The sequence below is a fragment of the Zalophus californianus genome, chromosome 2 (genome assembly GCF_009762305.2).
Source record: "Zalophus californianus isolate mZalCal1 chromosome 2, mZalCal1.pri.v2, whole genome shotgun sequence".
Taxonomy (NCBI): domain Eukaryota; kingdom Metazoa; phylum Chordata; class Mammalia; order Carnivora; family Otariidae; genus Zalophus; species Zalophus californianus.
This window is the reverse complement of record NC_045596.1, coordinates 151,017,537-151,034,847: the sequence shown is the minus strand read 5'-3', so window position 1 is coordinate 151,034,847 and position 17,311 is coordinate 151,017,537. Positions and strand designations below refer to the sequence as shown.

Genomic DNA, 17,311 nt, shown 5'->3' with positions numbered 1-17,311 from the left:
AAGACTGAGCTGAGCTTCTGTGATTGGATTAATTAACAAAATTGTCCAAGTGATACAGTAATTGAAAAAGCAGCTGGTAAACACACAAGGGTTTATTCTTTGATATAAAGAAAGGCTGGAGATAGGCAGTTTATGGTGGACATGCCTCAGAGACCCAGATTCCTTCTCTCTTCCCGCTCCATTTTCTTGACTATAGGAAACTAGGTATCTGAATTTGTTTGGCTTGTGTGACAGGGCTCTGAGAACCTCTATGCATTCCTCCCCCTCTCAGTACATGAGTTGAGATTTCTGTCAGAAACCCAAGGCTAGTTCTAACTAAGATTACTTAAGGGTTTTCCTTTTCTGTGCCTCAGTCTACCTGAATTAACATCCAATCTTCCTGAGTTTTATAGAGGAACTTCTCAATTAGTTCCAAAATATCTGTCAGTATAAAGAAAACAAAACAAAATAAAGCCTATGCAGCCCAATCCATATGGATTTAACCATATGTCATGGTGCCCAGTGGGGATTCAGGTGGCCCATAATTTTTTATGATAAGCTGGCTGTACTGCCCAGTGCCAAATCTCTCTCCATTTTGCTTGTTACCTGCAGAATTAAGGTCAATAGAAATCTCAGAATTATTTTTTTTATAGAATCAGGATTTGAATACCCATTGTTAAAATGCTAAAGGCCCATTGTCCCACTGGGGGTAATTTCCAAACAGAAATTTGTTTCTGTGATTCTCAGCCCAGTGGGGACTTTGCACACACCTGCCCCCACACCACTACCCACTGCTGCCCCTGCCTTCAGGAGACACTTGGTGATGTCTGAGACCATTTTAGTTGTCACAGCTGGGAACTGAGGTGAGGGTACTACTGGCATCTATCTAGGGATGCTGCAATGAAAAGGACAACTCCCACAATAAAGACTTTTGTGGTCCCCAATATCCATAGTGCAAAGGTTGAGAAACCCTAGTGTTCTCTTAACTGGTTGATAGATTGGTGGTGTGACTTTTCAAAGTCAGGTGGGTGCTATCAGTGTTGGAAGTCAGAGTCCTGACTCCTGACATCCAAGCCAACCCTTGTTCTAGGGACCCCTCTCCCCAGCCCCCACCTTTTCTCTCTCTACACTGTCCCAGCTAACAGCCTTCAACCCTCACATTTCCTTCCTCCCAGCCATATGTCTCCCACAAGCAGTTAGGGACGAGCTTAAAACTGCCCTTGTCTAGCCTCTGCTGCTGCTCACAGTACAGTTGTGACCATTTGGCCCCCTGGAAAACCCACCCTGCTGCCAGGTCTCACAAATGACCCGGACTTGGGTCTGAACCTCTCTTGTTGCAGAGATTCCATTACATGCAGGGGAAATAACTCCTTTGAGACACGTGGTATAATTTTGAACCCAGGCAGCATGTGTGGTCAGGGAGTGAGGAAAGAGAGTGCGAAGCAGAGTGGGAGAGTGTGGTAGCCTAGGGAGGTAGTGGAGGAGGAGGGAGAGAGACAACAAGCAGATAGCCTTCGAGGAAGAGATGGAGATGGAATGGATGGGGCAGGAGGGGGAGAGGAAGTGGCCATGTTTTCCACCAGCTCCTGCCATCCATCATCCTTTCCTGGAGGGGAAATCAGTATTCCTCACTCTTGTTCTCTCCCCAAATGTTCTGAGTTTAGAAAAGAAAGCAAAACCCTGACAAACGCATCCGCTTCCGCCCCCGCACAGATGTCACCGCCTCTTTCCTGCTGCCCAGTGTGGTGTCGCCGGCCTGGGCACTCTGCCACTTCTGCTGGCTGCACCCACCCTGAGCACGGATGTAACCAATGAAATGAACGGTTAACTTTCCACTCGAGGTCACCTTGTTTCCTAAGAAGCAGATTCTCAGCAATTCTCAGCTCCTCCTCAGGAGGAGCATTTCTGACTCAAAACTCAGTATTTACCCGGACAACTCACTTGTTTGGAAAATAATTGTGAAAACTTTCATTTTTTCTGTTTAAAATCACCTTCTCACTCATCACTGTTGACCTTGTATGTAGGAGGACAGAGATGACCACTTCCTCCCTTCAAATGAGGAAACTGAGGCTCATAGGATAGAAGGCATTTGCTCAGAGGGAAGTGCCAAAAATCAGGATTAGTGAGGGACAGACATACTGGAGCCCTGAAAGCACCCCAGGAGCCTCAGTGTCCTGAGTCCTAATTCAACCCCTCACTTGCTGTGGAAATCAGGAATGTCTCAGATTCCCCTCCAATCACTGGATTGAGTGGCTCTGAGCAGGCTAAGAAATACCACACAAACCTCTTTGTTTATAACAGCTAACACTTGCATAATGCTTCCTGTATGTCAAGCACACTTCTAAATACTTTTATATGTGTTAAGACTCCACCCCCATCAGTCCTCAGAGTAACCTTATGAAGTAGGTACTGTGCCTGGTTCACAGATTGAGGAAACCAAGCTCAAAGAGGTGAAGTGACTTGCCCAATGTCATGCAGTTAAGAGGTGGTAGAACTAGTATTCACATACAGACAGTCTGATCTAATGGAGGTAGACTTAACGACTGGGCCACACCACTTCTGGACACTGTTTAAGGTGAAGATCTGGCCTGAGGATCTGATACCTGGGTTCAGGTATCACTTGTTCTCTGAGGGATTTGGTTAAACTTGTTCAAACTCTGTATCCTCCTAGATAAAAGGAATCTCTAAAGAAACTCTAAGAGCCTCTTATAGAGTAAAAATTCATGACTTTACATTCGAAAAGAATGTTGAGGCAGAACCTCAGCTCTTTATTGGGTGAGAAGCCATTTTCTAGATCCCAGGAAGAGCAATGGGAGATGGAGGAGGCTCCTCATTCCTCTCTAGACTGTGGTTCTTCTGCCAGGAACGTAGAAGGCATCAGTCAATAGCTATTCAGTTAACACACATTTATTAAGCATTTAAAGTGTCCCTGAGTATAAGCATATCACCATGATCAAGATAAGCCTTGGTGAATGCCTTCCTGGAGCTTGCATTATGGTATGGAAAGCCAGCATTGGACAAGCAATGACAGAATGACAAATCTCACTTAAGGGAAGTCCAGTGTTCTATGGCAAATTTAACCATTCTAAGGTTAGGGGAGACAAATCTGAAAGATGAAGATGTAAGACAAGTTCCCAAGGTAAGAACCTTTCCTCCCCACCTGGCCGTAATTCACACATGGTGTTCTTCAGACCAATGAACTTACTGTATGCTAACATACTCCAATTCCTATAGCACTCCAGAAGTCTTTGTGTTTTAAGGTGTCTGTTTGCAGTCTGCAGTCATGTCCATGAGCATGGTTAACATTGAGAACTATCTGCTAGGTTTATTGGGGTGAGCAGGGTAATGGGTATATAAGCAAATGTGTGGAGAGTGGGAGGACAAAATGATCTACATAAGGAAAGGCACGTGGTCACACAGAGAAGAAAAGATGAAGATGGGGAGCAGGTGTCTAACCTGGAGACCAACTGTTTAATGCTTTCTTTAGGAATACCTGGTTCTCCTATACTTATTCCCCAGGCAATATACAATATATGACTACAGGCTTTTTACAATAACATTCAACCATCATTTGATGAGAACACAGAAAATGCTAACATTTCCTAAACAAAGAACAAGACAGACAAGATCCCTGCCCTGAGCCAAGAGCTACTCACTATCCATCATCAAACCTTTTTGTAACCTGAATAAAACGGGACTGCCTTGAGGCCAACCTCAGCATGCTGTTGCATTCAGAATAAATACAAATCTGACTCAAAAAACTTTGAGGTGCATCAGAGGTCTTTACTGGAAAGTTTCTTGAAAGGCAGATGAAGAAGATAGAACACTGTATGCACACATCAAAACCTACAACAATCCTCTAGTTTTGGTTATCTCTTCCACGAATGCATATTTCATAACAGCTGCTCAAATTCATTGATCCTCCTCTTCAAGTGCTTGGCCTGCCTGGTCTTCCTCCCCATTTCTGCTTCTCCTCTGTTGGCAAACATCTTTCCCCACCCTCTTCTCCTCCCCAGGTATCTACAAGCCCTTGTTATGCATATCAATTTAAATCTTTCATTTTGTCCAAATCTGCTTATGCACACATCTCCCTGGCCAGCATCACAAAAGCCAAATACAATAATTTGGTCTCCCATCTGTCCTCCATGTCTTCCATTCTTCCTCTCTCTGGGGCTGGGAATATTAACTCCTTCATTCTTCAGTCCTTGATCTCTTGTTCTTTTCATGTCCTCTACAGACTCTACATGAGAGGACTCATTCAGTGTCCTGCCCTCAATCAGGAATGCCTCACAGCTCAAGCAACTTGACTTGCATGTCTTGCAACAGAGTCCACCAGGTCTTCCTTGATGACTTTATCAAACTTGTTTTCTTTTTTTTTCACAATTTCTTTATTATGTTATGTTAATCACCATACATTACATCATTAGTTTTTGATGTAGTGTTCCATGATTCTTTGTTTGCATATAACACCCAGTGCTCCATGTAGAACGTGCCCTCTTTAATACCCATCACCAGGCTAACCCATCCTCCCACCCCCCTCCCCTCTAGAACCCTCATCAAACCTGTTTTCTTGGCTGTACTTTCTCTGGACAGTCGGTAGGGACAGTGTGAATCTCATTTGTTGATATTCTGTTGAACTTTTCCACTTTATTGTCATCCCCTAAAATTCAATTGACCTGAAACTATGCACACCTGTCCTACTCACAAAATTATTCTACCTTCACTGGGCCTATTTCTGCTACTGGCACCAGCTTTCACCATCTTTTGGCCAGGCCTGGAAACTTAGAGCCGATGTTCTTCACCTGGGTCCATGGCTAGGACTCAGGCACATGGATATCCTTATATAGAATTGTAAAGCCCTAGAAATTGTATGCAATCAAAAAACTGAAGACCAAGTGTTGGGACTGGAAGAAAATATTTGCGACATGTACATCAAACAAAGGAGTTTTATCCAGAATATATAAAGAATTCTTGCAGTGAAATGAGCTCAGTTTAAAAATGGGGAAAAGATTTAACAGACACTTGACAAAAGATTTACAAATGATCTATAGGCACATGAAAAGATGTTCAACTTGATTAGTCATCAGGGAAATGCAAATTAAAACCACACTGAGATACTACAATGCATTCACTAGAACAGTTAAAATTTAAGACTGGTGGTACTGAGTGTTGACAAGGGTGTAGAATAAGTGGGCTTCTCATACAAATCTGATGGAATTGTAAAATGGTACAACCCACTAAAAAAACAGCTTGGTAATTTCTAAAATAGTTCAACATATACCTACCTTATGATCCAGCCATTCAAATCCTACACATTTATCCAAGAGAAATGAAAGTACATGTTCACACTAAAACTTTACATATGAATGTTTATAGTAATATTTGTAATAGCAAACACTGGCAACAACCCAAATTTTATCAACTACATTTTATCATTAACTACTGAACAGATAAAAATGTTATGGTATATCCAATTAATGCAGTAAAAAGGGTTGATGCGGGGTGCCTGGGTGGCTCAGTCGGTTAAGCATCTGCCTTTGGCTCAGGTCATAATCTCCGGGTCCTGGGATCGATCCTGGGATCTTTGGTTCCTGGCTCATCTCTCTCTGCTTGCGTGTGTGAATGGGCCGCCCCTCCCATCAGGCTCTCTGCTCAGCAAAAATCTGCTTCTCCCTTTCACTCTCCCTCTGCGCTCTCTCTCTCTCTCTCAAATAATAAATACATTTTTTAAAGGATTGATGCATGGAGCAACATGGATAAATCTTAAAACCATTATGTTGGGTGAAAAAAAGTCAGAAAAAGTGCATACTGTATGATTCTATTCATATAAAGTTCTATAAAATGCAATCATCTGTAGTGACAGAAAGCAGATCGTTGGTTGGCTGGGGGCCAGAGTTTAAGGGGAAAGAGGATTTTGAAGGGGCACAAGACAACTTTTGGAAGTGATGGGAATGATCAATATGGTTGGTCCTTGAACAACATATGAGTTTGAACTACACAGGTCCACTTATATGAGGATTTTGTACAGTGTAGAACTGTAAATGTATTTTCTCTTCCTTATGGTTTTTAATAACATTTTCCTTTCTTTAGCCTACTTTAAGGTGAGAATACAGTATATAATACATATAATATGTGTTAATCAACTGTTTATGTTATCAGTAAGGCTTCCAACAGTAGGCTACTAGTAGTTAAGTTTTGGGGGAGTTAAAGTTATACACAGAGCTTCAACTGCTTGGAGGTTGGTGCATCTAACCCCTGTATTGTTCAGGGGTCAACTATATTTTGGTTTAGATGATAGCTTCACAGGCGAATGCACATGTCAAAACTCAACACAATATACTCTTCAGATATGTGCAGCTTATTATATTAAACTAAACCTTGATAGATGTGTAAGAAAATATGAGTGTTGGATATCAGTGATTCTTCTGCGTCTAGATTAAGAAATTGCTTTCAATGTGCTATGAGAACTTGGTTAGAGATACGGCCTTGATTTTCTTGTTTTAAAATGAGCATTTTAGTGGTTCCCAGGGGATGTTGGAGTCATAGAATGAAAGAACTGGAAGGGCCATTGAAATGAAAATTTTTTTCATTTTACAAACAAGAAACCTAAAACTCAAAGGGAGAAGAAACTTGGCCAAGGTCACCCAGCTACTTCCTGGCAAAGTCGGGGTATGAACTTTGATGTCCTGATTCAGTCACTGGTCTACAAGCCCCAAGAGGGTATTATGACTCCAGGAAGGTCAGCTGTGGTCTTGAGCTAAGGGACCACACAGCTGGAGCTCAGCGTCGACAACCCTGCAGCGAATGCAGGGCATGCTCCTCTTCCCCAAGTGCTTGAACCTGGTGATTTGCTCTTGAACTGGGCCTGGTGCTCTGCACTAACTAGGCCTGAGGGTCATGAAGCTGACTGTGTGCTCTGCAGACTCTGTGATGAGCAGGAACGACCATGGCCTGGACCTGTACTTCTCAGACCATTTGTGGGAGAAGAGGGCTCTTGTTTTTTATTTTAAATTGCTAATTTATTAAACCAATATTTTCATAAAGCATAATAAAATTGAATTACTAGAAAAGTGAATTAAAAAATGAACATATAAAATGCAAACCCAAACTTTTATTATTAGATTCTACCCACACAAAGTCACTCTGTTAAATTGTTATAAACGCTTCTAAGCATTTACTCTCCATTTCTGTACTTATCTCTCCATGGACCAGGAACAAGCAGTTTGCTGACCAGCAATGGTCCATGTTTCACCTTTGAAAAGTGTTTCCCTAAAAGAGCCAAACTTTAATCACCAAGAAGTAGGGGGCCCCAGCTGCCAAGCCTAGGCTTTCTGAAGTGTAGGAAGATCACATCAGAATATGGATAGGGTTGGAACGAAGCCTTCGATGTGACTGATGAGTCATCATTTGAATTGAGACTGTACAGACTTATGTATTATTCATTGTCTTGAGCAATAAAAACTCACAAAATTCCTAAGTGCCCCCAGGCCCCAGAATAGCTTAATTAGGCACTATTGCTCTGCAATGCAAAATGCTTGTTTAATTCTGAGTTCTGCATTTTTACATCAGAACAGGCCCAATAAGAGGCACTTTCTATCTTTGGTTCCTGGCTCATCTCTCTCTGCTTGCGTGTGTGAATGGGCCGCCCCTCCCTTTGGAGCATCCTTCCAAAGCCTTGTCCCCAGATCACCCAGGGGCTCAGATGCTGTGTGAGCAGCTGCTGGCACAGATGTGGAGAGCAGAGCCAGCCTCAGTGTGACCCACACCCAGGGGAGCAGGCAGGACTGGTCTCCTTTGTCCTGAGTTGGCCTTGAGAACATTGAGGGCGGGGTGGGGGGTGGACCTGAGCACTGGGGTCAGGTCCAGAATCACAGTGGCCAAGACTCAGCACTTAACCCCAAGAACTTGAGCATCTAAACCCCACATTCCTGGCCTGTAAAATGGGGAGAATTGTCACAAGGACTGCATAAGGCCAATGCCAGGATATAATGATGCAGATGAAGGGATGACAAAGCCTGGCACATAGTTAACAGTAGAACCAAGCGCCTTTCATAGGGCAAGCTGAATGACAAAACCTCAGATTGGGATGGGCTCTTATTGAGTTCTCTCTCCTCCTTACACCCCTTCCCTGGCCTGGACTTGAGTCCTCTTGAAGTTCTCTATATCAACCCCAGCAAGTAGTTATTCAACTTGAATGCCGCAAATGACAGGAAGCTCACCACCGGTAGACAGCCCTTCTCAGCTTTGCATAGCTTTGAACAAAGTCCCATGCTGAGCTACATCAGCCTCCCTGTAGCTCTTTTGCACATGAACTTGGTGCAGCTCCTTGGGGGCCATGTGGACATTGTGTGCATGCGTGAAGACCATGCTTCTGGCTTTGCAGAACATTGACTTCTCCAAGCTGTGCATCCCCAGCTCCCTATCACATCTCTTGTTTATACTTTTACAATTTGCACCATTCTGGCACTTGCCTGGGAACAAATGCCCACATGAGATAACCTTCCAAAATGAGACCCCATTCCCGTCCTGCTCTTGTGGGGTTCTTTTTGTGGACCCAATCTTTCTGAGCTCTAGAATGAGCAAAACCTGTTTCAGTGCCCTCAGGTTCCTTGTTTTTCTTTTCTTGACCCCACTACTGCCTCTCTTTAAATCCTGGGGCCTCCTGGTCCTTCTCTTCCTTCTTATTGACTCCCACTTAGCAGGCATCATCTATACTCAGAGGACACACTCAGGACGAAAGTCATCAGCTTTAGTCCCACCTTCCTTTCCCTTCCCTTTCACACAGAACTATTCAGTCCTAAAGCCATGCTGTGTGGTTGAGTATCTATTATGTCCTCAGTTCAGGGACAGGAGAGCCACAGTCTCAGAGCTGTGTGACAGCACTGAGGAGAATGTCCACAAGGAAAGGTGGCCTGGCAAGGGTTGGTTGAGCCCAAGCCAGGTGAGGAGGACATCCTCATGGAGGGGTGGCCCAGAATGAGAATCAGAGCCTGGATGGGGCAACATGCAGCAAGATGAGTAATGTGGGAAGCCAGAGTCCAAGTGAGGTATCCCTGTAAAGGGGGCCTGGCACTGAAGAACATTCTACAAAGTAACTGGACCACAATCTTCCACAGAATCAAGGTCATGAAAATAGAAGGAAAAATGGAGGAATTGTCCCAAGCTGAAGAGGACTAAATTGAAGTGACCACCTAAAGCAGCACATCATTCTGAAAGGATCCCTTTGCTTTGAAAGACCTTCTTGGGCCAATTGGAAAAATGTCAATGGGGGTCTGAAGAGTATGATGACAACTATGTATCAATGTCAGTTCCCTGGTGCTGATGGTTGTGTTGTGGTTATATAGGTAGATGTCTTTATTTGTAGAAACACACACTAATGGGGAATCAGGTCAGCAACTTACTCTCAAATGATCAGGAGGAAAAGGTTTTGTTACATAACAGTACTTCCTACTTTTCTGTAAGTTTATATCTGCTTGAAAAAATTTTAAAACAGAGAATTTCAGAGATGGCACTGAATTATAGATTACCTGATCCTACTCTTTATTTATGAGATGTAGCTACTGAGTTGCAGAAAAGTTAAGTGACTTGACCAAGGTCACACAGCTAACTGGTATTGGAGCTGGGACACAAACCCTCCTTTTAAATCTTACTGTTGGATCTAGTCCAAGTCCCTTATTTTATAGGTTAAGAAATTGAGGTCTAGGGTCACGAAGAGGCTTTCTCCAACATGAGCTGAACAAATTTCAGGTGGCAGTTAATTGGGACACATTAGGAGAGCTTCTTAGGTCTCTGAAATTGAACTCTGAGTGCTTGCCTCCTCTGTCCATGTGCACAGAACATTCTTCTAGATGTTGGCCCTAGGGCATTCTTCTTAGAAGGAAATCCCCTGTTACTTGGGATGTTAATAAAGTGGTCATAGTTTACAACAGCTGCTTTTCCTGCAGGGGTCTCTATGGCTTCTAGGGTTTTCCATCCTTTCAGTCACTGGTGGCCTGGGACCTTGTCCTTCCACATGCCAGTAATCAGCCAACCAGCTGGCAATTTCTGAACATGCAGGAAAGTATCCAGAGGCTCTCCAAGGAGAGCACAGGCCTGTGGGGAAAGAAGGTGGCATTTGTCTCATGGAGGCAAGTGGAGGGGGTGGAGTATTATAGGCTGAATTGTGTCCTCTCAACCTCCTATTTTGAAGTTCTAACTCCCAGGGACTCAGACTGTGCCTCTATTTGGAGATAGGGCTTTTAAAGAGGAAATTAATGTAAAATGAAGTCATTAGAGTGGGCTCCAACCCAATATAACTGGTGTTCTTATTAAAAAAAGAAATCAAGACATAAACACACACAAAGGAAAGGCCACATGAGAAGGTGGCCATCTGCAGGCCAAGGAGAGCAGCCTCAGGAGAAACCAAACCTGCTGACACCTTGATCTTAGATTTTGAACCTCCAGGACTGTGAGAAAATAAATGTCTGTTGTTTAAGCCACCCAGTCTCAGGCACTTTGTTATCTCAGCAGATTAATACAGCAGGGGCAAGGAATGCTGGAGAATCAGCTTTTCTGCAGATCACAGGGTCTTTGTACAGAGCCCCTCTGCCCACACTGTGATGTCACATTTTCCCAACAACCTCATCTGACAGGCAGTCTCCCCATTTGGTTGCTAATCAAGAAAAGCAGATAACAGAATGCTCAGTCTGGATTCGGAAGTTCCGGCACATTCACTCAGGAGTTGTGTGACCTTGGACAAGTCATTTAACCTTAGTATGAGGAGCCCTAGGTTCCTCCTATAAAAATTAGATTCATAATTCCTGTTTTTAATCTTTTATAGAATTGTCAGGAAGATCAAGTGTAGAAACTATGAAACAGATTATAAATGTGAGGGACTATTAATGATAGTAACATTATTGTATTCATAGTAAAAAAAATATTTATTTATTGAGCTTTGGTTTCAGTTAGAAAATGGAAACATAATCCTCTCCAGAATTTGCAATCCAGGAGGGAATATGAGATTACATACTTAATGTTATGTACAAGATGGCACATAACGAAATGCAGTTCACAAAACTGAGATCAAGTGTTTAAAGAAAGCAAAATCATAGGCTGGTGTGTATTTGGTACTGTCTACTCATTCATTTAAACATTTACTGGGAGCCTCTGTGTGCCAGCACTGTTCTAGCCACAGAGATAGAAACTGGAACTAGACAGCACACCCTCAGAAAGCCCACATTCTAGTGCGGGGACGGGCACAATAAACAAACCAACAATGTTACTGGAAATGACAGGTGGTGACAGCACAGTGAAGGAAAGGAAACAAGGGGGAGAGGGTAGGAAGCTTTTGAGTGGGGAGGAGGATGGAGTTCCTTTATAGCAGTTATTAGGGAGGAACTCACTGAGAGCTCAGACCTAGAGGAAGTGAGGGACAGAGCCATGCCGCTACATGGGAAAAGAGCATCATTGATGCTAATGGATGTCTTTACAAAATAGAGCTCCATGAGTTTGCAGAATGAATGGAGTCCTATCAGGTTGCTGGAAAAGGCTTTGAAGGTAGGGCTACCCAGCCAAAAGGGCTTCTCTGGGATTGGCCATAATGGGGATGTAATTCCCAGATAATGCCACCAGGTGGTAGAATGACTTCAGACAAAAGGTCTACCAGGTGTCAAGAAAGTTCTTTCTTCCTCCAAATGAGGAGTGCTTGGATAGGCCCCAAGACATCCCAGAGGCAGGAGAGCCACAGAAACAGCTTTGAAGGGTGAGAGAGAAAATAAGGTTTCTTGCCTCACAACTAGTTGGAGCTTTCTGGGAGTCTTTGGATACCCTCACCCTCCCAATGGCTGCCATGAGGCTCTGGGCCCAGAGCAGTCATAGCTGATGGATATTTTTGAGGGAGCCTGGCCCCATGGGGTTTTTGCTCAGTACTGGGAGCTGACAAGTGGTTTCCCTCCCTCTATGGCTGGGTCATTTGGGGGCTTTCCTGTCCCTGTGCACTAGTGAACCAGGAATCTCACTCTACAGCTTACCAAATGCTAATCCATGAAGCCTGGGGTTTCTCCTCCTGAGATCCAACGCTGGAAGCAGAAGCTCTGGTATGGCAGCACAGAGTCAAATCCCACAGGCTGAGGCTGCTCACGGTGCTCTAGTGTTAGACTTGGATCCACAGGAAAAACATGTGCCCTTCTGTCCCCTCCATGCATGCTTCCAGGTCATACATTCATTCAAACATGTTTTGTGAAACATTAACATGTATAAGACAGTGTGCTGGGGACCACAAACTACAACCTGGGAGCTAAATCCAGCCCATTCCTGCTTTTATAAATAAAGCTTTATTGGAACACAGCCTTGTCCATTTGTTAACCTATTGTCCATGGTTGCTTTGTGTTATAAAGGCAGGTTGAGTAGCTGTAACAGAGAGCACATGGCCAACAAATCTGAAAATACTTACTATCTGGCCTTTAAGAGAAAATGTTTGCTGACTGCTGGTCTGGAGGAAGAGACAGGGACGTAAACAGATGATTGCCTCACGACAGCAAGTGCTATGATGGAGGTGGGCAGGTGAGAGATAAAGCTGGGCCAGAGTGTCAGGGAAAGCCCCCAGGGGACCCATCCTTTAGGACCCCAAAAGGCCCCTGAGGCAGCCATGGGCAGCCACTGAAGGTCTTCAGCAGGAGTGACAGGATCACATCCTGGAACTATTGCTTGGAAAGTGGAGGAAGACAGCAGCAGAGCCAGGGGGCCCAGTGAGAGACTGTTGTGATGGTCCAGGAGGGAGAAGTGAAAGGCCTGCAGGGACCAGGAGCTGTGGGGATGGAGGAGCCAATCCTGGCAGAATCTCAAAGGCTAGGTAACAGCATCTGGGTGGAGGGAGGGTGACGGAGGGTCAGGACTGAGTCGGTGTCCAGCCTGCATCCCAGCACTCTGGGGTCACAAAGGAGCTCACCAAGCCCTGCCAAATGCAACAGTGGATGTGACCAGGTGGATCATCAAGAGAAGTCCCTCATTCAAAGATGGGGAAATGAGGTCTATAGTCAGCTCTCCAGCTGTTCAGTGGCTACGTTAGAAATGTCCTGCAGGAGCATCCTGAAGTCAGTTTCAGTGCTCTGTACTCCCTCTGGCTGCTTCTCTGTACCTGACCGAGTACTTGGTATCTTCCAGGAGTCTCCTAACCACTGAGAGCAGCATAAGCCTGTTGGGATGCTCTATGCATGGGACCAGTCTTTGTGTGAACTCAAGGAGCCTTGAAAACCCAGCACATTCCAGCCCAAGGCCAGGTGCTGAAAGGCAGGGAAAGGAAGAGAAGCTGTTGCCTGTTTCCCCCAGGGTGCCCACAGTGGCTCAGGGGAGCTAACTAAGAGATGGGCCCTGGGGTCTGTAAGCAAAGGGCTCCACAATTATGGGGGTCTCTAAAGCCTCAGGTTTTCTTTAAAATTCAGGTGACTTTTTTTTTTTTTTAAGATTTTACTTATCTTTTCGACAGCGAGAGACACAGCGAGAGAGGGAACACAAGCGGGGGGAGTGGGAGAGGGAGAAGCAGGCTTCCCGCTGAGCAGGGAGCCCGATGCGGAGCTCGATCCTGGGATCCCAGGATCATGACCTGAGCCGAAGGCAGGTGCCCAACGACTAAGCCACTCAGGCACCCCCGAATTTAGGTGATTTTTGCATTCTGTTCCATAATATATCTTTTGCATTTTGATACAGAAGGAATTTTTTAATTACTTGTTGAGTAACAGTGATGCTTTAAAATGTCTCAGGAGAATGTTCAGGTTTATTCTGTAGCTCCTGGTATCCCTGGCTTAACCAGCTAAGTGAACCTCATTTTGAAAAGCCTGGATCTGGGGTGTGACAATGAGAATGTGGCTGCAGCCTGCGGAGGGACAAGGGCCCAGAAGAGAGCAGACCCAACTCTTTGTGCTGATACAACTGCAAAGAGGGAGGAAAGACAGAGAAATGATCAGGCTCAAAGTTCCATGACAGCAGCCATGGGCAACCACTGAAGGTCTTCAGCAGGAGTGACACGATCACATCCTGGAACTATTGCTTGGAAAGTGGAGGAAGACAGCAGTGGAGCCAGGGGGCCTTGAAACCCCTGACAAGAGCCTTTTCACATTGCAAATACACCTCAGATCAACAAAGAGGAGAAGGATAGAATGCTCAGGGCCATGAAGCAGCTGAGGCACAGCCGGCCACTCCCTTCTCTCTGTGATTTCTCTAAACCACAGTTTTCTTGCCTATAAGATGGAAGTAATGAGCCCTTTATGTCTAGCTGTCAGTCTTCTTGCAATGAGGTAGAGCAAAGGCAAGCACTTTGATAAACTACAAGGCATTTTAGATATGCAAAGGATCATCATTATCCCATAGAGAATCACTCTAATAAAACCCTGACATGAAACCATAAAATGGAGGCTGAGATATCCAAGTTCCGAAAGTACAAGACTGAGATGTTGCAAAGTCAGATGTTGTAAACAGGTGAGCCTCGGGTCCATGGCACTGTGCAGTCTGTCCCAGCCCAGGCTCTGATTTGACACCACTGATGGCAGCTGTCTGCTCTGGTTTCAATATCAATGATGATTTGGGGTCCTGGGACTTTTGGTGGGACCTTCAAGACAGAGGCAGATTCCAGGATTCTCCTAATTCATGCCATTTTGTTGGCCCTTTTGGAGAAAGTTGAGGCCCAGGGACCTATCCTCTGCCTCCTCACTTTCTAAATCAGGATTACCTAAGTTTGTCCGGCCAGCTTTTCCATCTCCTCCCAGTCTGCCCCTCCGTGAAAATATCCGATGTTGACTTTATTATATCCAAATTCCTGTCACCCTTGGCTATGTTATCTTGGGCTTTTAATGTATTAGCCTCTTCTGAAGAAGTGGCTTTCCATTCGATACCTGTGTCTACATGATCTACTTCCCAAAGGGCATGATATGTTTATATTTGTGTGTGTGTGTGTGTGTGTGTGTGCTTGTGTGCATGCACAGATACACATAGGCACACACAGGTGCACACATTTGTATGGGGGTGTAGGGAGAGCTTGAGGGAAGAGTATTTGCTTGCTTTTCCTGTCTTCTTTCACATTCAGTTGACTTTCAATAAATCAGCTACTTCTGCTAAGACTTTTTCCTACCCCATCAGCCAAAATGGACTCAGCCTCCATCCAGAACTACTTTGAAATTCCCCACTGCTGCTACCTTCCCTTACTGTCTTGTTATTTCAGAGCACTCTGAGAAAGCCCTGAAAGTGGTTGGCTTTGAGAACCATCCAATCTCCCTTCCTTCTGGGAGGGTGGTGGAAGGATATCCTTTAAAAGCAGTCCATGCTCAACAAGCAGTAAAGGTCATGCTTCATAACTGAAGGTCAGAAGGCACAGGAAGCAATCCTGCACACAGGACTTCTTACTGGTCTCCTTCTTATTTGCTTTCTTTCCTCATAAGACAATGACTTGGTGAGACAGAAATACCTTTGTCTGCAGGTATAAAATGCACTCATTCATTCATTCATTCATTTTGTTATTGTATCAGAGTGATAAGTGTCTTTCTCTGTGCTGGGAAACAAAACGACAGGATGTGCATAATAACCGTCTTGGGGGAGCTCAACGTCTGGTGGGAGAGGCAGAGTCCCTGACAGCATCACAAGTCAGTGGACGCAATAATAGAAACACCAAATCTGAGGCATGAACTGAGGGCCATGTGTCCCAGAGGACTGAGGATATGCTCTCCTGTGACTGTGTTTGCTTAGGTCATCTTGTTCAAGATTCGGGAACGGCACAGAGGGGTTTCATTTTCTAATCCTAGCAATGCTGACCATGGTTGAAAGGAACACAGTGTCTCTTCATTCTGCACTGGCGCAGAGGCTCTCAGTGACTAGAACGAAGTCCCTACCCCATCCTCTCAGAAAACAAACAAATAATTTCATATTGCTTTGTTCTGGGTCAAGTCCCCAACTATCCTCACTAAAGAGCATTCCAGAGTCCGTTTTCTTTCCATGTGTTTGTTTGGTAGGTGCCAACAAGTAACTTCCAAAAGCAGAACTTTGCAAAATCCCCGCCTTCAAACAATCTTGCCCAGAGGGACAGTTAAACGACAGAACCATTGCACATCTGGATAATGGCAGTATGGAGCGACCAAGCAGTGAAGCACCAGGGAAAATCGCTGGAGATTACTAGGGAAAAAAAGGCTTGTTCTCTTACCTTGCCTCAGTAAGCCTTAATGTGAGTAGTGCAAAAGGGAATATCTTCGTTCATTAGAAGAAAAAGTATTAGAAGCTCCTGAAGAAGGTCCTCATCTTCCTCTTAGTATATAGGCTAGGGACTGTTTGATTTAAACCAGAGATCCCATTTCTAACTTGCTGATGCCCTAAAGTTGGAACTTTTGAGAAATCCGTTTCTTTGAGAGAGTGAAATCATGACAGTGTTAATAACGGCAAAGCCGATGATGGCTGGAGGGGCTCCAGGGAACATCCTCCTACTATAATCTACAGAACATTGGCTTGGAAGCACAAAGCTGTTTTCCCACTTTACAAGAACTGAGCCCAGGAAGCTAGCAAACGAGGGCCATGTGGATCCCATGCCTTTCATCTGCAAACTCTATGCCTTTCTTCTTCTTCAACATAAGCCATTTTTCAGGCAGAAAACACATTACTTAGGCATAGCTTCAAATTGAAAATCTTCAAGAACTTCTTCTGTCTAAATGAATGGTAAAATCAAGTAAAGCCTCTCCATTCGGTAATGCTTATGCTTTGTGGTAGAAGTAGCCTCAAAGTGTTTTAATGGGTTCATTTCTCCTGCCTAAATCATGAAATTTCACACAATTACCAGGAAAAGGAACACGTTGCACTGATAAGGAAAATTAGGTCTCTTCACGATTGTGACTCTATTGGTTATGGTCCACAGCAAGAGAGGGGGGCCGGGAGCCTGCTTCGATGAACCTTTGGATAGTGATTAACGTAATAAAGGTACTTACTGAAGACAGATTACATGTGCTGTTAAACACCATGTGTGCTATAAAATCTCATTTAAAACTCCATATGACCCAATGAAGTAGGCCCTACTATTGATTTCCATTTGATGAACTAGGAAAAGGAGAAATGCAGGGGTCTCATAACGTGTCCAGGGCCACAGAGGAGCAAGTTGGACTTGACGCTCCTGGGCCATCCCCATGAGCCTGCTGAGAACTACCCAGGCAAAGGCAAGCCCTATGTAGCCAGCCAACTTTTAGCTCAGAACTGCATGGGGTCTCCCGCCCTAGGTAACAGGGCTGTGAAGTCTCCTTCGTCCCTTGTTTCACAGTCTTTGTCCCTGTGGCATCCTCTGAGCCTCCAGTTCCTCCAACTGCGATGCACACATTGAAAAACATTAATA

General features: G+C 44.5%; 1 protein-coding gene across 1 annotated transcript in view; it reads left to right on the top strand.

Moving 5' to 3' along the window:
- PRSS55 (serine protease 55) overlaps window positions 1–12,012 on the top strand; it is a 55,176-nt gene extending 43,164 nt beyond the window's left edge. The window contains exon 6 of the mRNA XM_027599139.1: window positions 11,983–12,012. Within this exon, the coding sequence (XP_027454940.1) occupies window positions 11,983–11,997 (15 nt within the window). The 3' untranslated portion in view covers window positions 11,998–12,012. The remainder of the gene's footprint in view (window positions 1–11,982) is intronic.
- Window positions 12,013–17,311: the final 5,299 nt, after the last annotated feature.